The sequence below is a fragment of the Hoplias malabaricus genome, chromosome 11 (genome assembly GCF_029633855.1).
Source record: "Hoplias malabaricus isolate fHopMal1 chromosome 11, fHopMal1.hap1, whole genome shotgun sequence".
Classification (NCBI taxonomy): domain Eukaryota; kingdom Metazoa; phylum Chordata; class Actinopteri; order Characiformes; family Erythrinidae; genus Hoplias; species Hoplias malabaricus.
The window spans coordinates 34585201-34605745 of NC_089810.1; the positions used below are offsets into that span (position 1 = coordinate 34585201).

The following is a 20545-nucleotide window of genomic DNA, read 5'->3' on the forward strand; positions in this document are numbered from 1 at the left end:
GAATTTAGACATTTTGTGTGAAGTATTTATTTACATTTTTCTAGAACTATATTAAAGTTAAGCTTGGATTAAAATTAATTTCTAAAAGGGATTCACCACAGGAATTGAAGATCTTTTTTTAATGATTCTGTAAATGTTTGTTCTGGGGTTAATTTACAGACAAGATTCTGTGGGAGCAAGATTCAGAAAAATTGCATGTACACATTTTGAATGTTTCCTGGTTTTTGATATTTGAAAATACAGGAGGATGTAGTATGAAGTGTGGAGTGTGTTGTGTAGAGTAAGGCTGAACAATATGGGATAATATTTGCAATTTTTCTAATGAGTATTGTAATTACAATAACATTTCTAAAAAATAAATTAAGGTCCACTCCTATTTTTATAACCAAGAAAATCTGGCTTTAATTTGAGCAGTGAAAGTAGAGACTGTTTTGCTGTGGTAGCCTTCATTGACACAGCAAAGTGTTTGGTCATCTCTGACTGCTCTGACTGTTATATATAATCTGTATGTCACCATTTTAAAAACCCTTACACACTGTTGTTGATAACTTTGGCAAATATATAAATTGTGATTGAATCGAATTGTGATTTGAAAACTGAATAATTTCAAATACAGATTTTACCATAAAAGCTTTGATCTTTCAGTAAAGTTGCAGTGATGATGTGGAATATAGTTTTGTGTGTGTACTGTAGTGTTTTTGTATAGTATGTCAGGTATGCTGATGTGGAGTGTGTGTGTGTATGTAGTGTGTTGTGAAGTGTGTTTTGAAGTGTGATGTGGAGTGTATTGTAGAGTGTTGAGCATGTTTTAAATGGATTGTGATTCGTGGTTTGTTTTGTTGCAGTGGGTTTGTGTATTATGGAGTCTGTTTTTCGCATTGTGTTGTGTGTATGTTGTGTTGAGTTGTGTAGTGTTTTGTGTGGAGTGATGAGTGTGTGTGTGTCTGTGTGTGTGTGCTACAAAATGTGCTGTATGTAGTCTGTTGTGAAGTGTGCTGTGGAGTGTATTGTAGAGTGCTGTGTGAGTGTGTGTATTGTAGACTGCTGTGTGTGTGAGTGTGTTTTAAATGGATTTTGATTTGTAGATTATTCTGTGTGTGTGTATCATGCAGAGTGTGTATGTTGTGCTGAGTGTGTCAGGTATTGTGTTGTAGTGTATTGTGTGGGATTTGTTGTATGGAATGTGTTGTAAAGTGTTGTGGATTGTATTGTAGAGTGTGTTACACGGATTGTTTTGTGGATTGTGTTATGTGTAGGGTGATGAGTGTACGTGTTTGTGTTAGTGTTGTGTAGGGTTTGTTTAAGTTTGCAGTGTGTTGTGGAATGTGTTTTAGAGTGTGCTGCGTGGAGTCACAGACTATGCGGGGTGTGTTGTGTGCGGTGTTTCGTGTACATTTTTTTTTAAAATGTAGTATAACTATACACAGATCAGCCATAACATTATGACCACCTCCTTATTTCTACACACACTCTGCATGCTTTCAGCTTCACTGACCACAGAAGCAACTTTGCAGCACAGAAGCACACAGTTACATACCATAGTCCATCTGTTGCTCTGCATACTTTGTTTGCCACATTCACCTTCAAAGGCCAGAACCCCCACAGAGCAGGTATGATTTGGGTGGTGGATCATTCTCAGTGCTACACTGACACTGACGTGGTGGAGGTGCCCACTCACTGTCCACTCTGTTAGACATTCCTATCTGGTTGGTTCTCTTTGTCAATGTAAAAGCAGAGACAGTAGCTCATCTGTCACTGCACAGTTGTGTTGGTCAACCTCTAAGTCCTTCATCACTGGACACAGGACCCTGGATATTTTTGGTTGCTGGACTATTCTCAGTGCAGCAGTGACACAGATGGGTTTAAAAACTCCAGCAGCACTGCTGTGTTTGATCCACTCGTACCAGCACAACACACACTAACACACCATCACGTCAGTGTCACTGCAGCGCTGAGAATGATCCACCACCCAATCATACCTGCTCTGTGGTGGTCCTGTGGTGTCCTAACAACTGAAGAACAGGGTGAAAGGAGGCAAACAAAGAATGCAGAGCATCAGATGGACAATCGTCTGTTATTGTAGAAATACCAAGTGTTCCTTAACGTCAGTGGAGATGAGAGAATGCAGAAGAGGCAGAAACAAGGAGGTGGCTATAAGGTTATGGCTGATCGGTGTATGTGTGTGTTATGTGGAGTGTGGTGTGTGTTTTAAGGAATGTTTTTGCAGGTAAATCTGTGTGTATGTGTACTGTAGGCTATCTGCTGTACGATGGTGAACTGCTCATGCGACAGCTTCAGTCCAGGGAAACTCAGACGACGACAGTGTGATAACTGCAGACACGGCTGGGTTGCTCACGGTAAAACACACACGCATACACACAAACACTTTAAAAACACTGTGTCTGATCTGCCTGCTGTGTGTGTGTGTATTCTCTCTGCAGCTCTTACCTTCTAGCTGAAGGTGTGTCTGGGGTCTGATGGCTCTCATGTGGAGATTTCTAATGGGTGTGTGTGTGTTCTCTCTGCAGCTCTCAGTAAGCTGAAGGTGTGTCCGGTGTATGATGGCTCTCAGGTGGAGATAGTGAACTCCAGCTCAGTGTTTGATGTATGTAGTTTGATTCTCTATGGAACTCAAGCGGTTCCCATTCGCCTCAAAATTCTCCTCGACCGACTCTTCAGCGTCCTTCAGCAGGAAGAGGTCCTGCAAATCCTCACAGCTCTGGACTGGACCCTTCAAGACTACATCAGAGGATACGTTCTACAGGTTACCAAAACCCACATACACACACAAAACAAGACACTGCTCTCCGCTTAAGCTCCTGGGATCACAACTAAATGTGTAAACACTATTGTGTCCTGTTCTTCCTGAAAGTGTGCTGAGAGCAGAGCAGTCTCTGTTCAATTTGCTGAACGTTAAGAATTCAGCTGGTTGTGTTTAATTCTCGTTAGTTCGTCTAACCATGAACGTAAAGTCAAACCCTCCACAGACACGTAAATGAATGCTGTATGATGAAATATTTATTTGGTTACGGCACGAAGCCGCTGTATGACTTTGAAAGACTGCTAGCGCTCATATGTAATTACACCGGCACCGCGCCTCGGCCCTCTGACCCCCCCCCGCGGACACCCCCTCAGCGGGGAAGCCCAGATCATCCAAATGAAGTAAAATGATGTTCCAGATGTGTTTCAATAATTAGAGCTTCCATGTCCTGATACATTAGGCACATTGACAGCTCTTCCTTTAACACTGTCAGACTTTCAGAGTCACAGTCGTATTCCAGTCCCCAGTGAATGAGCTTTGATTCCTAATGCAAATGAAATTCCATGTGTGCAGGACGTAGCCGGAAAAGTGCTGGATCGCTGGGCCATCATGACCTTCGATGAGGAAATTGCGACTCTGCAACAGTTCCTTCGGTTCGGGGAGACCAAATCCATTGTGGAGCTGATGGCCCTGCAGGACAAAGAAGGGCAGGCGGTCGTGGTCCCAACCACCAGGGTCAACTCTGACATCCGTAGCTTCATAGAGAGCAGCATGCAGCGTCCCATCCTCCCGTCAAAATCAGAACCTCTGGGCAGAAGCAACGGTCACCACTTTGAGAGTCTTGTGAACAACATGGCTTTCATGCTGCCTTTGCAACTGCTCAACTCCGTCCCTGCGCCATTGCTGAGCTCCAGTGCGGACCCCAGCCTTCAGGACGCGCCGAAGAGGCAAGAGAGTCATGAGATGAGCCCTGACAACTCCTCACACTTCGCCTCTGAGTCCGAGAGGGAGGAGGTCCATGTAGAGAAAGCCAGTACTAAGATAGAATGTGAAGACTTTTCAATTAGTGATAACTATTCATCGCCCTCAACCCCCTGCACCCCTTCAGTTAGCTCCGACATCACCCAGATGTCACCCGAATCAAAAATCCGGCTGGGAGAAAAAAGCGCGGTGATGAAAAAAGGCAGAGTGTTCTGCAGCGCCTGCGAAAAAACCTTCTATGACAAGGGCACGCTCAAGATTCACTACAATGCCGTACACCTGAAGATCAAACACAAGTGCACAATAGAGGGCTGCAACATGGTTTTCAGTTCCCTGCGGAGCCGCAATCGACACAGCGCCAACCCCAACCCCCGGCTGCACATGCCCATGAACCGCAACAACAGGGACAAGGACCTGCGGGGGGGCCTGAGTGGCGCCGAGGAGGGCTGCCCCCAGATTGAGAAACGGGAATTTGGGGCTGCAATAGGATCAGTAGATAGCAGCAGATCCATCTCCAGCTACAATGGCTCAGACTCCAAATTGCACAGCTCCTTCCCAAGCATCAGCCACAGCGGCATCCTCTTTCCAAACCTAAAAACAGTGCAGCCAGTGTTGCCCTTCTATCGGAGCCTGGTGACTCCCGCAGAGCTGGCTAACACGCCTGGAAACCTGCCCTCCCTTCCACTGCTCTCCTCCTCTGTTTCAGCTGTCAGCGTCAGAGAGACAGAGAGCAACCTTGAGACCGTCCCCAAGAAAAAATCCAGAAAGTCCAGCATGCCAATAAAGATAGAGAAGGACGAGCTGGCCGAAGGCAGTGGATCCGATGAGGATGAGAGTCTTCCAGCCAGCATGGATGCAGGGATGGAGCATGTGATGCAGAGTGACAGTGATGAGCGCAGTAGCCTGAACCCTCAGACAATCGTAACACGGCCGTCCCACACAGAAGACGTCCAGGCTGAATCCAGACACTTTCAGAGCTACATCACGGCCTGCCCTTCTCCCCTCAGCAATGACAGGGAAGGAGAGCTTCATTCAGAGGACCAGACCTGCCACGAAGATTACGAGCAAAACGAACTGAGAAAAACTCCCCGCAAAACAGAAGATGTAGAGATCAGCGAGGTCAATCTAAGAGCTGTGAGCGTAGACGGTGAAGACCTGCAGATAGTAACCTGTGAAGATGATGATGAAGATGACCTTCTCCATCACTGCGAAAGTTGCAACAAAACATTCAAAAACCCCTACAGCGTCAAAATGCATTACCGCAGTGTACATCTGAAAGAGATGCACATGTGCACCGTTGTTGGCTGTAACGCAGCTTTTCCATCACGCAGGAGCCGAGACAGGTGAGAAACTGCACCGGAAACACTGCTTAACAACTAACCCCAGCCTTAATCACTTACCTTAGTTCTTCTTTAACCTTAGGTTGAAAGGGTAGGAGAGTTTAGGGTTGCACTGCAGGAAGTGTCGCTGTAACAAACTCCAGTCCTGGCTCCACCTCTGTGTCTGTGAGGAGATATGTGTCTCCCAGTGTGTCTGTGGGTTTCCTCCATGTGCTCCGGTTTCCTGCCATAGTCCACAAACACGTTGATAGATTGGTTGGCTATATAGAAGTGTCTATATGTGTTTGTGTGAGAGTGAGTGACTAGGTGAATGTGTGATTGCCTGTGATGGACTGGTGCCCCGTCCAGAGTGTGTATCTGCTTTTCTCCCAATGATTCTTGCTTGGCTGTAGAGACACCGTGGCTCTGAACTAGACATGAAACATAATGAAAATTTAATATCATGATTATAGACAACATATAATACATTTTTCACTTTATATAAAAATGTTTCCTCTCCATTTGCTAGCTCTCTGTTCTGTTTGCATGTTCAAAACCAGACTAATGTGTCTAATTTGTTTTGTTTTGTAGCACTTCTGGTAATGCGGTTAGCTATCTCCCAAATTTAGTGATATTTCCACCTTAAGTGATCAGCAGAAACAGCTAAAATAAGTCAATATTACCCAGCCATGGAGCAGAACTAGAGCAATCTCCGTCTTGGTTTGTGCTTTTCAACATTTAGCGTTCTCTCCGTGGGCAGCACTGTGGCACAGCAGGTAGTGTCACAGTCACAGCGGTGACCTGGAGGTTGTGGGTTCAAGTTTCGCTCTGGATGAGGTGTTTGGTGTGTTCTCCCCGTGTCTGTGTGTGTTTCCTCCCATGGTCCAAAAACACACGTTGGTAGGTGGATTGGTGACTCAAAAAAAAGGGTCTGTAGGTGTGAGTATTTGTCGCCTGTGAAGGACTGGTGCTATCTTGAAGGAGTTTTTGTTTGCACGAGACTTGTTGACAGTTAAAAATGAAAGAAAATAAATAATCCCGCCTATTTTAGACAGCCATGCATGTGTTTATAAGAGAATCAGCATCAGTTATAGCCCATTATCATCATTATCTTTTTTCTCAGTTATTGCCCATTAGTTTATTATTATCTTTTATTTAATATGAAGCAATTAGAGACAAAAGCATACGCACTGATTGTGTTCATCCTTTTTTCTCTTCAGACACAGTGCAAATTTAAATTTGCATCACAAGCTACTGACCAAAGATCATCACGGCACACCAGGAGCGGTGTTCAGTTCATCATGCAGAGACTTTTCCAGTGATTCACACAAAGAGCCACTGAGTCAGATGTCTACCATCTTCAAGGGGAATAACCGCATGGGCTTGGTGTTCCCCATGAGTAAAACAGTGGAGGGTCCGGCAGAGGAAAGACTGGAGGATGAGGCAGTGCTGGACCTGAGCACCAGAGGAAGTGGTCACTCTTCTTCCTGGGACTCTGGCAGTGAAGAAGGGCACCCCCTAGAGGACAGTGATGAGAGCTGTGATGGGCTGACCACGAGTCCAGTCGTATGTTTGGCCGCCCAGCCGCTGCACAGCTCCCCTATCACCTGCCACGTCTGCCAGAAGGTTTACAGCAACAAGGGCACGTTCAGGGCGCACTATAAAACTGTGCATCTCAGGCTCCTGCACAAGTGCAAAGTACCAGGATGCGATACCACGTTCTCCTCCGTCAGGAGCCGCAATCGACACAGCCAGAACCCAAACTTACACCGGAACCTCCCCGCAAACACGGCTCTCCAGGAATAGAGCAAGACTTATCACGGAAAGCAAGTTTGCTTGTTTCTGTGTTCTTATAAAACACACTATTAATCAGGAAATTATTCCACAGAGAGTAGGAAAGCACTGAGCTTCATAAAGCCTCCAAACAATCATGATCACAAACACAAACAGCAGAGCCAGCCTGTTCTTTGGTGCTCAAAAATGATTCCTTCTCCTGCATGTTGCCTGTTCCATTAAGCATTTGCAGTGCTGATATTTATTTCCTTTCCTTTGCAGCACTGAGCAAAGAGCAATGTACATGTGAGCGGTTCAGTTTTATATCGTGGAGGAGTATAAACTTCAGTGAGTCTCGTAGATGATAAACTGTAGAATAAATGCATGAAACTGGAACAAAAGAAACACTCAGAGGAAAACTATTCAAAATAAGATTGTCCTTAATCTCATTTACTTCTCAGACAATCCGTGTGAGATCATTTTCTCACAAAATCCAGCTCCTGAGAAACAACGTTTAAAGGTTCTCGCATTGATTAATAATATTGTTTAACAGATGGGTCAACTCTTTAGTCTCTGACACATTCCACTCCAGTCGGAGATGAATAGTATTTAAATAAGGCAATTGTAAGATATTCTGTTTTTTTTTCTATGTCTCAAGTCTTTCCGAGGGCTCTCATGGAGAACTGACATTTAAATACTGAGATTATTTAACTCCAATAATCAAGATGTTTTTTTCCTTTGGGTATTATTTATTACTGGTGTTTATTTAGTGAAAATCAGAACTCGGTGTAAAGCAGATCTTGACGATTTCTAATCATGTTTTTACTGTATTTAAGTTATTATCACAGTCAAAGAAATGTATTTTTATTTTCAATCAGCACAGTGAAGGCTGTTAAGAGATGTTTGTTCTGCTGAAGGGTTTTTTTTTCCTTTTCAGTTTAACACTATATTAGACAAAATGCCTGAATACAGATAAGTCTTAAAAGTACTGAGATATCCCTCTTTTAAACCTTTACTGCCCCAAGCCCTAAGGCATAGTGATTCTGAACCTGCTGCTCCATCACATCCTGTGCAAACTACATACAACTACATTTTTAAAGTAATAAACACATTGCACACACACACATACACCCAATTACCCTTTTAATTATATGTGGGGGGGTGGGGATCATAACCAGTATTAAAACATTTTCCACAATTTAAATATTTCCTGAAGAATTTGGCACATTTTTGATGATTATAATCCACTGCTAAAACAAAGAGACAATTTGACTGATCCTTTGTTTTTCTGTTTCATTTAAATAAATAAATGTGAAAGGAGATATTCCCATAAGAACACAACCTCTTCTGAGAAAAGACAAAACAGACAAAAATAATGATGCAATGTGTGCAAAGATTAAATGCATTAAAAATAAATGTTTATTTACTTAATTGTTCAACAAAAATGTGCCAGATCATTTAAGGAAAATATAAAAATGAAGTATCTTCATAAAAAAAAGTTGTTTATATCCGCACTGCTGTGTGTGTGTGTGTATTTCTGTGTGTGAGTGTGTGTATTTGGGTCCTAATTTGCTTTCAAACCCAGAAGAAATCTGTAATGTGCATGCGCACACACACAAACATATACACAGACATCCACAGACACAGTGCTTAATTTACTGACAATCAACAGACACATAATCTGATTAAACTGAGAGGTAAACAGTGGGTGTCTCTGCTGGAGACAGAAAACATTACAGACTGAAAAATCTACAAAGTTGAAAGTTTAAAAACAGTTTACAGTTTAACTTCATTTTTCATGAATAGTGTGTTTTTCTGTTTATTTTTTTATGTCAGAAGATGATCTGTGTGGTAAAACCCTGGATAAGATTTAACTTTGAAAACTGACTCGTCTCTGTGACTTAAAATGAAAACTACTCCCCTCTGTGTTCAGATCAGTGTCCGTGGAAGGTGCAGGATTCACCTGGTGTCGTTCTGTTTGTTTCATGATGTAATATGTGAATTTTCTTGTTGATGTTTTTGCTGTTTACAGTTCTGTGTTGTTTTAAGAGTTTGGTGATATCGCGAGGTTAATGTAAGAAACTATGTTCAGTAACTTATTGAGCTGTTGTTAAATTTACTGTAGTTTAAGCCTCATTTTATTCTGTCCTTGTTGTTTCTGATGTTGATGCTAAAACTGACCAAAGATTCTTACAAACAACCAGCAGGAAATAAACAGTATTAACACAGAGACAGGGAGAGACACACAGTAAAATAGCAGTATTAAAACAGTGACTTTAACCTGTGAGGAATTATCTGTCCTGCTGTAAAGACTATTGTGTTTAGTCTCAACAAAAAAATCTGACTTACTGTACACACACACACACGTTTGTCTGCTGACACACACAAAATCTGCAAGATGCCAAAAATTGTAAAATCTCCTTAAAACTGTAGTGTTCTGTTTAAATACATTTTTGTTCATTGTTCTTTTATGTTTTTATTTTTTATTTTTCAGAATTCTGCAGTTCTCTGGGGTCAGGATTTGGATAGAAATATGCACACACATACACACAAACAAACACAGTGTGACGTTCGTATTTATTTCAGATTCCACTTTATGCTCACTTCTACTTAAAAATATACATTTGTACAGTTTGTTTTTGTTCAAAAAATGAGAAATGTTGACATTTTTGTTCTTGAATTATTGTGACACTTGGTCAAACTGAATAAAGCCATAAATATTTCAGATCTGTACTTGTTTTTTACACTTTAAACTGTTTTATATTGGCCCCAATGCCTATCCTTCACAGGTCAACACACACACACCTATGGACACTTTGAGTCACCAATCCATCTACCAACATGTGTTTTTGGACCGTGGGAGGAAACCCGAGCACCCGGAGGAAACACACGTGGACCTCCACAGACCAAACTCCTCACAGACAGTCACCCGGAATGGGACTCAAACCCCCAACCCCAGATCCCTGGCTGTATGACAGTGACACTACCTGCTGCGCCACCATGCTGCCCTCTTCATAGGACAGTGAAGATATATAGATGGTATATAGATACAGAGTAGCCGAGGTTATAATGGAAATGGGCATAAGTTTTAGTTTCCATCCATCCATTATCTGTAACCGCTTATCCATTTCAGGGTCACGGTGTGTCCAGAGCCTACCTGGAATCATTGAGTGCAAAATACACCCTGGAGGGGGCGCCAGTCCTTCACAGGGCAATACACACACTCACACATTCACTCACACGCTCACACCTATGGACACTTTTTGAGTCGCCAATCCACCTACCAACGTGTGTTTTTGGACTGTGGGAGGAAACCGGAGCACCCGGAAGAAACCCACACAGACACAGGGAGAACACACCACACTCCTCACAGACAGTCACCCGGAGGAAACCGACGCAGACACAGAGAGAACACACCAACTCCTCACAGACAGTCACGCGGAGGAAACCCATGCAGACACAGGGAGAACACACCAACTCCTCACAGACAGTCACCCGGAGGAAACCCACGCAGACACAGGGAGAACACACCACACTCCTCACAGACAGTCACCCGGAGGAAACCCACGCAGACACAGAGAGAACACACCAACTCCTCACATACAGTCACTCGGAGGAAACCCACACGGACACAGTGAGAACACACCAACTCCTCACAAGCAGTCACCCGGAGGAAACACACGCAGACACAGGAAGAACACACCACACTCCTCACAGACAGTCACCCGGAGGAAACCCACACGGACACAGGGAGAACACACCAACTCCTCACAAGCAGCCACCCGGAGGAAACCCACGCAGACACAGAGAGAACACACCAACTCCTCCCAGAAAGTCACCCGGAGGAAACCCACACGGACACTCCTCACAGACAGTCACCCGGAGGAAACACACACGGACACAGGGAGAACACACCAACTCCTCACAGAAAGTCACCCGGAGGAAACCCACACGGACACAGGGAGAACACACCAACTCCTCACAAGCAGCCACCCGGAGGAAACCCACGCAGACACAGAGAGAACACACCAACTCCTCCCAGAAAGTCACCCGGAGGAAACCCACACGGACACTCCTCACAGACAGTCACCCGGAGGAAACACACGCAGACACAGGAAGAACACACCACACTCCTCACAGAAAGTCACCCGGAGGAAACCCACACGGACACAGGGAGAACACACCAACTCCTCACAAGCAGCCACCCGGAGGAAACCCACGCAGACACAGAGAGAACACACCAACTCCTCCCAGAAAGTCACCCGGAGGAAACCCACACGGACACTCCTCACAGACAGTCACCCGGAGGAAACACACACGGACACAGGGAGAACACACCAACTCCTCACAGACAGTCACCCGGAGGAAACCCACGCAGACACAGGGAGAACACACCACACTCCTCACAGACAGTCACCCGGAGGAAACCCACGCAGACACAGAGAGAACACACCAACTCCTCACAGAAAGTCACCTGGAGGAAACCCACATGGACACAGGGAGAACACACCAACTCCTCACAGACAGTCACCCGGAGGAAATCCACGCAGACACAGGGAGAACACACCACACAGACAGTCACCCGGAGGAAACCCACGCACACACAGAGAGAACACACCACACTCCTCACAGACAGTCACCTGGAGGAAACCCACGCAGACACAGGGAGAACATACCAACTCCTCACAGAAAGTCACCCGGAGGAAACCCACATGGACACAGGGAGAACACACCAACTCCTCACAGACAGTCACCCGGAGCAGGAATCGAACCCACAACCTCCAGGTCCCTGGAGCTGTGTGACCACGACACTACCTGCTGCTCCACAGTGCCACCCAAGTTTTAGTTTTTTGTTTTTTGTTTTACCTTTATTTAACCCAGAATTTATTGAAAAGCTGTCAACTGAAATGTCCTAAGACATAATATTAGGTAAGATATTTAGAGTGGATTGTTTTTCTGAATGGCAAAACATTTACAGAGTTTTTCTCCATGCTCATGGACATGATTGTTTTCGTTTTAATATTGTCTTATCGGCCTGATATAATTGACAAGTCTTTAATTCACACTGAAAATATAATCTTTCTATTTTAGATTTCATGGTAACTAAGAAAATGTTAATCACATATTAAATGACCATTCAAAGCACCATACACACTACACTATCAGAAGAACTGTCACTGTGATGGTACCTTCAAGGGTACATTCCTGTACCTTTTCCTGTACCTTAAATTAAGGAACTTAATTTTACCTCATTCTATTATAATTTTAGGTTTTAAAATTGTGTTGCTTTTATATACCCCAGTTAATTTCCAGGACTTAAATTATAATAATAATAATTATTATTATTATTATTTAACAGTTCTATAATTAAAAATTACAAATATTCACCTCTCCTTCTGGAGAAAAGTGAAATATAATGCATCTTTAAGAAACAGAACTGGACTTTAACACTGTTGTACATACTGTTGACCTTCTGATGAACAGAACTGAACACGGCCCAAAACACGTTACCTCTGAGACACAGAAAGAAACATGGAAGTACAACATCTTGCTGCTTACACTGTTTGTGCCACCATTTAAAAAATATAACATTCATTCATTATCTGTAACCGCTTATCCAATTCAGGGTCGATGGGTCCAAAGCCTACCTGGAATCACTGGGCACAAGGCGGGAATACACCCTGAAGGGGGCGCCAGTCCTTCACAGGGCAACACGCACACATTCACACCTACGGACACTTTTGAGTCGCCAATCCACCTACCAACGTGTGTTTTTTGGACTGTGGGAGGAAACCAGAGCACCCGGAGGAAACCCACACAAACACGGGGAGAACACACCACACTCCTCACAGACAGTCACCCGGAGAAAACCCACACAAACACGGGGAGAACACACCACACTCCTCACAGACAGTCACCCGGAGGAAACCCACGCGGACACGGGGAGAACACACCACACTCCTCACAGACAGTCACCCGGAGGAAACCCACGCGGACACGGGGAGAACACACCACACTCCTCACAGACAGTCACCCGGAGAAAACCCACACAAACACGGGGAGAACACACCACACTCCTCACAGACAGTCACCCGGAGGAAACCCACGCGGACACGGGGAGAACACACCACACTCCTCACAGACAGTCACCCGGAGGAAACCCACGCGGACACGGGGAGAACACACCACACTCCTCACAGACAGTCACCCGGAGGAAACCCACGCGGACACGGGGAGAACACACCACACTCCTCACAGACAGTCACCCGGAGCAGGAATTGAACCCACAACCTCCAGGTCCCTGGAGCTGTGTGACTAATAATAAGCTGTGTGCCCTAAATAAATAAGAATTCAGGTTATCTCCACAGAGTTACAATTCTTTACACAAACTGTCCCATTTTAAATTTATTATTAATTGATAATTAAATAATAATTTCACCTTCTGTCTGTCCAACATTCAGACTTTAACCAGATTATGGGGTGGTCTAAGTACTCCACCAGCCTGTAAACATTATATTTTATCACATTCTAACCCATAGTGATTAGAACTATGGCTTTAGTGTGTACACAGAGTGCAGATTGAGATTTATTGTCATATGTAGTTTAAAACAGAAATTTAAAACAGTCATTGCTAAAATTCTGGCTAAAAAATATATTAAAATGTATAAATCTAAAATGAAGTCGAAATAAAAAAGAGAAGGAGGGGGACTGTGGCAGAGAGAGAAAGTGAGAAAGATGACAACAGAGAAAAAGCTGCTACAGTGAACAGCCCCCTCATTTGTGGTGGGGTTGTGACCAGCAGCAGCATAAACGCAATCATGGCTTTTGTGACATCAAGCTGGTCTTGGACCTGACTCTGACTCTTTTTTATCAGGAGCATTGTGCAGTGCTGGGGCTGGGGCAGGCTCCCTGGTGCTCTTTCTGCTTACAATAGTCTAAGACAGCAAGCACACATCGGTCCACAGGCTTAAAATTGTTGGTACCCTGCTGACTGTAAGCCACTGCTGGTCCACCATCGAACCACAAATATTAGGGTCTTGTGTACAAGCACTAGTTTTTAATAATTTATTCAGGAAGGTAAACAAATGAGATACAACAATGAGTAGGCCTCATATAAAATAATTATGCTGAAAATGTGGTTATGCTGGATAGTAAAATGATTTACTATCCAGCAATTCCTGATAAATAATATAATTTATAAGGAAAAACAAGAGAAGGGAAGGAAAAAACTAAACCGGACTGTGAATGAAAAAGTGCCACCCGGTCTTCCGCCCAAAAAAATGCTGTGTAAAACGCCAATGGACCTCAATGGAACAACCGTGGTCCACTGTCTTCTTGCTATCAGGGGCAGACGTGTGCTTACAGTCTTTCTTGGCTTTATGAGTGAAATCTAATACAAGAAATTAGTCACACATTTGGACAAATACAATTGCTCAGGGTTCAGCACACCTGGATTAATACTGCCCAACTGCTTACTCATATCAAACCCCTGAATTCCTAACTGAAAACTAAGCCTGTGGTAAACTGTCAGAAAGCCAGTAGCTGAAAACCACCACAAGAACACCAAAGACTATAAAAAGGTAGCAATAAACTCTATATTCATGAGAAAACATATATTTGCCAATACAACATTTACATTTCCTCATTACCCATGACCGTGCCCCACTGTTAATTGACAACATTAGATAATGTATTCATCCATACATTGTCTGTAACCGCTTCAGTTCAGGGTCTCGGTAGGTCCGGAGCCTACCCGGAGTCACCGCGCCCAAGGCGGGAACACACAATGGAGACCGCGGTGCGAGTCCTTCGCGGGGCTATGACATTTTATGTTGCTAATGAAATGCTAAGCTAACACTGGAGATGAATGATAAAATCAGTTAGCTAAACAGGGAAACATTGGTTTAGCATTCATACATATGCAGCTGTCACAACCTAACTATGAATCTCAGAACCCAATAAAGTGTATTATACAGGCTACTTACATTACCATACAGCGTCTTCTCTGGTAAAACAATGACAAAATGAGTTCGGATTTTACCAAAAATTCAGAAACACGTTCTCGTTCACGTCATTTAAAGACTCGGATATACAGCGGGCCAGAATCATTATAATAATAATAATTTTTTAAAAATAACACTTAGAAATCTTGCTACTGAGAGAGAGAGAGAGAGAGAGAGAGAGAGAGAGAGAGAGAGAGAGAGAGAGATTTGTCTACTGGAGCTTCGCAAACAGTTGTTTAAAGTGGAACAGTAATACTTGTAATGGATTTTGAGTCTGCTATTTATATACATAATCTGGCCTCAGATTTAGATTTGATAAACCAGATAATCGGACTTAACAGATTATTTGATAAACCAGAAATACGGCTATTGAAAATAAGCAGAAAAAAAACCCAATAAGTTTTCATTCACAATCTTCTCAAATGCCAAGGTTATAGGGTCAAACAACTGTACAGTAAAACTACCTTTAATACAGGATATAGATTGTCAACTTTATGTGTTTATTAGTTTTATAAATACTATATTTAAGGGATTTTTTCCACGGTCTACTGGTGGCAGAATGTATAGACTGCTTTATTAGGACGGAGCAGTTCAAATTCACTGGCGAATAAGTAGTTAGCATTAGCTTCGTAACCCATGAGAAGACATCAGGTGAGAAACGGTATTGTGAACTTCAGCGTATTACAAAATTACAAAAACTCGGCATGAATATGGGGAATATGTTTAAATTCACAGATGGATATAGTCCATTTATTCCGCCACTTGGTAAAATACAGACCCACACGTGTGTATTAAACGAGTAAAGTAAGGAATAGCAGTATTAAATGTGTAAAATCCATTGTTTGTGTGTCTTAAACAAAAGGAGTAAGGAATAACAGCAGCGTTAAAAGTGTCACATCCGTGTTTTGTATGCTTTATACGAACAAAGTGGAGAATGAGACCTGTTTTTCAAAAGCTACCACCTTCTCCTAGTGGCATTTTTTAGGTGGAGCAGAAACTCAAATAAGCAGACACACAACACCAATATGAGCTTCATAAACTGACCTGTTAAGGTGGAAATAAAGGCTTGAATACAAAATTGAGAACAAGGAGCAAACCTGTGCCTCCTAAAATAATGTGTAACCTCAAAGGGGAAAAACTCCATAAAGAAGATAACATCAGCCTCAACTAGTGACATATTTAACACTGGAAGCGCCAATATCTGGGTGTTTTTATCTGAATGTTGACTGACCGTTGGTTTTGGTTTGGGAGGGAGGTCAGGTGCTTCTAGTGTCAAAGTGGAAATGAAAATTCAAACATTCAGCTGGTAAACAATTCATTCATGAAATGCAAGCGAACAAATTTGCACGTAAAACCACTTTGTAAATAAATATTAAACTAATTAATACATAAACTCTTACTGATTAGGTCAATAACTTCTTAAATCTAATTTCTCAGGTGCTTAAAGCTTTTGCAGAGAACTTGTAAGGCAGCTTTTAGATGATATAATCCCTCTAATGCCTCACTGTAAATTAGATAAGTGAGCAACAAAGATATATGGAATGAAAATAAGTTGCAGATTTGAATGCACCTGGGAAACAATGTTGATTTCCATTCATAAGTGTTGTTTTATTTATTTAATTGCTGCAATTCCTCAGTCCAAGGGCCATAAATTGGTTATTTTAAAGTCATGAGTGTGGATTATGGTAATGGTACGTTCATTTTTAAATATGCACAGCCACCTAATTTGGTGTTCTCACACCTTTTACTAGATCTGGTGGAAAGTGTTCAGGAATGTCCATTTACTTGTTAATTATATGCAGTTTGCTCATTTTTTTTATACAATCCTTTCATGAATGAGGCCCGTTATTGTGTCCAGAAAAAGTACATATTGTGTGTTTATTGCTGTGGGTGCAGTTACTATCAAGGGATCCGTCTCACCAGAAATACTAAGTGAAATTAAATAAAGATGACCCCCTGCCATCACGGAGAATAGAGTGAATATTTCATCAACTCCTCATTCAACTTATCCCAAATACATATCCATATCTCATTTATCACTCTTTCATTCTCTCACCCCATCATCTTTTCATTTCCAGTCTTCATTGAAATCATCATCCCTTCATCTTAGGTATATTCCCTCATCACCCTTTTACTTCTTATCCTAATCTCATCATCCATTCATCATTCTTTCATCCTTTTTCATTGTTACATTATCCCCTCTCCAACTCCTCCCCTTATTTATTCACAATCCTTTCATCCACTCATTATCCCATTTCATATCCTCTGGAAGAAAACATGAAGTCTGAGTCAAACAGTTACTTTATTTATGTTCAGGTAAAAACAAGAACCTGATGCAGTAAATTATTGCAGATTTTAGAAACCAGCACATGAACGTTTGGGGTGAGGAGAGAGGTCTGATCATCACTGCGGTCTGATCCATACCGCAATCTGATCAACACACTGCAGTGTACACACCATGGTCTGATCATCACATCGCAGTGTACACACCATGATCTGATCAACACACTGCAGTGCAAGCACACCACAGTCTGATCAACGCCGGCAGTGCAAAATAAACTACAGCAAGAAGGAAACTTATTATAATAGAAAATTAAAAAAAAAAAAAAAAAAAAAAAAAAAACGCAGAAAATCTCACCTCAAACCAGGTGTGAAAACTGCATATAAACTTTATTCCATAAATGATTTTTCTTTTTTTGTTGTTTTTTTGTTTTTTTGAAATGTTCTGGCCATGAAACCATGAAACAATAAAATGAGACCAGCCAATTTTCTTTTTTTTTTTTTTTTTTTAAATTAACCTTGTGCTTGCTACGTGGTCTTTCACTGTAGTTCCCCAAGCGTCCAGCAGAGGCACTACACTAACCCACAAACAGCCCACCCCTCAAAAGAAAAAAAAAAATAATTCTGTCCACAGCATGGACACTTGGTTTAAAGTCAGGCCAGAAAACCATTTCAAATCTGATAAAAAACAATAATGATAATAATAATAATAATAATACAATGATACTACACTTTCAGCACTACCCGCATCCAACTGCAACTTTCTTACACAACTTTTGAAAAATGTTTGCCGAAAGAAAAAAAAAAAAAAAAAAAGAGCAAACAAAACAACAAACAAACAAACAAACAAACAAAAAAAACCAAGAAGAGAAACGAAAGGAACATTAACCAAACGCAGCAAGAAGTTGATGTGGTTTCAGGGCCACACTGACCTATCAAACGTATAATGAGAAAAATCTGCAAACGTTGGTCTGTACAAATGATCTTTGGAGCTGTGAGAGAGCGCCGCCTGCTGGATGGACCCTCCCCCTCCCCCCCGAAAACACAGTGATGATGTCATTCACCACTTCAGAGGAAAAAAATCCCTTTTTCTTTATATATCACACAGCAACTTAGGGTTTAACTTCACGCAAACTTCCATAAAAATGATTCAGCTACTGATATAGGCTTCAGATCTGCATGGACTGCTGTTTGTGTTTCTGGCATTTTGGAGATCCGGAATCTAGCGTTATGTCTCCGCTCTCGGTGGAAAAGGAGGAGGGAGATTAGTCTTTCTCTTCAGCTTTATTTTTCCACCAGCTGCTTTAAACAGCAGGAGCTTACAAAAAAAAGACAAAAAGAGGGGGAAAAAAAAACAACTGATAGAAAACTGTAGAGGGAGGAAGTGGTGATGTGTGGATTCTAGGTTCTGCGGTGGGTTCTGAAGGCATTTCTGCGTGAGTTTCAGGACAGATGAAAGGACTGTTGTCCTTCTCGAGCTGCAATTAACAGTTTCTCGCGCATGATCTCGATGCTGGAGTAGTCTGGCAGCTTCAGGTAGTTCACACACGTCATTACTGACGGCAGGAAGTCATCTGGGTTCTCCGTTGACTCAAATGTTTTCCTCACAATGGTCAGGGGTGGATTCAGACTCCGGAAACCTGGCCAGAGGAACTAGAGTTAATCCTAGAATTGCAATCTAGATTATCACTTTAATCAACCGTTAAATAAAAAAAAACATAACATAAAACATTATTACAATATCAACCAAAACACAACGCAAGTATAAACATTCTTCGGGATTGAAGGCCCCAATGTCTGGGTAATAGGGAAAATCTCGTGTGTGACTGACAAGAGGAAGGGAAAAAACAAATACATACATTTAAATCTAGTGAATTTTCATACAATGAAAATCATTTCAGCTCCAGTTGGAAGAGATTCAGTGAACCAGAAAAGACTCAGGACTGGAACAGACTAAGACTCACCTCCCACTGGAAGTCGAGGGCTCCCTGTCACAAACTGAAGGAAAAGCCTCTGCTGCTCTGCATCAAAACTGCTAAGAACCTCAAACAGGAACCGGACAGCACGACTATACACACACACACACACACACACACACACAGTGATGTAAGTACACTACACATAACTAAATATGTTAAAAATCACAGAAACGGACTGAAATCTAGTTAATGAATCCTTTACGGCCTATGTCTATAATATTCTTAATTCAATAACTAATTTTTTATCTTGTTCCTACCTGTCATGTGTGTATCCGTGATCTGGTCGACAGCATTCCATCAGAGTCTTCACATCCCACGTCTCAGACTTACTACCACACAGCAATTGATCCAGCTGACACACACACACACACACACGTGCAAAAACACTCAGTTAAAAACTACAATAACACACCCTCAGATGTTAAAAAAAAAAACAAGAACCAACTAATCTTTCAAATTTACATTATCCATTAAGAAGTGAGGAACCAAAAACTCAAACCATGGCAAAATCATTTGAGAAACAGTTTGCATTTTTTGTGCCTTTTTGAAATAAATAAAAGTACTGTCTGTCTTTTTGTTTTAATAATACCATGTAAACAACAAGCAAACAGACAGAGTTTTATCTGACCTCCTCAGGATAGAAGTACTGCAGATGGTGGAGAGGGAACACAGACTCGAATCCTTCTCTAAATGACTCAAACTGCCTAGATACACCTTCATTTAAGGTCCAATAAACCACCAACTGAAAGAGAGAGAGAGAGAATCAGTTAGTTTAAAGATCCAGTTTGATGTTGTTCTGAAAATCATGGAACTCTTCTGTGAAAGATCTTCCTCCAGGTTTTCTATATCTGGTGCAGAGAGTATGGAATGAGAGTATAATCTTACTCTAAGAAGGCATGCACAACATACGGCCCACAAACCCAACACAGTCAAAACAAAATTTTTGAATAAATAATGCAGGCAATGCCAAAATCACCAAGCAGTTTCATAAATTTTACAGAACACTGCCACCTAGTGTCCAATTTCAAACGTTTGAATCATTCTCCCCACAATTGCCAAAACCTGTTCCCTCCTCCCCTTCCCCATACAGATCAAAACAAAAAAACCTTATCACACAACAGACTCTCCCATCAATGAAGACGTTTCTTTAGTTTGTTAAATGTGTGAAATGTGTGTACTCCTCCAGTTTGAGTTAAGCATGAGTGAACAGTATGAATGCATACCGTGTGAGAGCTTAACCTTGAGGTACCCCTCTGGGTTGTGTACCATGTAAGTGTTAAGTGTATATAGCCAATTGTGAGAGAGTATAATCTTATGCTGATGTACTTCTCCAGGGTAGACCCTTCACATATCTATACAGAGGTATGAACAGAAAAGGTATATGCTCTGCATATTTTTGCATCATAAGCATTCATGCGCTTCATGTACAGTAAAAATCAATCAATCACG

At 42.0% G+C, this 20545-nt stretch overlaps 2 protein-coding genes and 1 long non-coding RNA gene across 8 annotated transcripts in view; 1 reads left to right on the top strand and 2 right to left on the bottom strand.

Moving 5' to 3' along the window:
• Nucleotides 1-9541, top strand: part of bnc1 (basonuclin zinc finger protein 1) — an 11291-nt gene extending 1750 nt beyond the window's left edge. Inside the window, exons 2-5 of the mRNA XM_066685005.1 lie at nucleotides 2255-2357; nucleotides 2529-2764; nucleotides 3335-5085; nucleotides 6282-9541. Coding sequence (XP_066541102.1) covers nucleotides 2255-2357; nucleotides 2529-2764; nucleotides 3335-5085; nucleotides 6282-6867 — 2676 coding nt within the window. The 3' untranslated portion in view covers nucleotides 6868-9541. The remainder of the gene's footprint in view (nucleotides 1-2254; nucleotides 2358-2528; nucleotides 2765-3334; nucleotides 5086-6281) is intronic.
• The window catches only part of LOC136709626 (uncharacterized), a 35069-nt gene extending 20134 nt beyond the window's left edge, over nucleotides 1-14935 (bottom strand). Inside the window, exons 1-3 of the long non-coding RNA XR_010804512.1 lie at nucleotides 14820-14935; nucleotides 5405-5492; nucleotides 5143-5305 (exon numbers count right to left, since the gene is read on the bottom strand). This is a non-coding gene — a long non-coding RNA (uncharacterized lncRNA). The remainder of the gene's footprint in view (nucleotides 1-5142; nucleotides 5306-5404; nucleotides 5493-14819) is intronic.
• A 2191-nt stretch (nucleotides 14936-17126) lies between these two features.
• The window catches only part of trip12 (thyroid hormone receptor interactor 12), a 39760-nt gene continuing 36341 nt past the window's right edge, over nucleotides 17127-20545 (bottom strand). For all 6 annotated transcript variants that reach the window (XM_066684626.1, XM_066684625.1, XM_066684623.1 and 3 more), the window contains 4 exons: nucleotides 19725-19838; nucleotides 19354-19448; nucleotides 19082-19185; nucleotides 17127-18757 (listed from right to left, as the gene is read on the bottom strand). In XM_066684626.1, coding sequence (XP_066540723.1) covers nucleotides 18561-18757; nucleotides 19082-19185; nucleotides 19354-19448; nucleotides 19725-19838 — 510 coding nt within the window. In that variant the 3' untranslated portion in view covers nucleotides 17127-18560. The remainder of the gene's footprint in view (nucleotides 18758-19081; nucleotides 19186-19353; nucleotides 19449-19724; nucleotides 19839-20545) is intronic.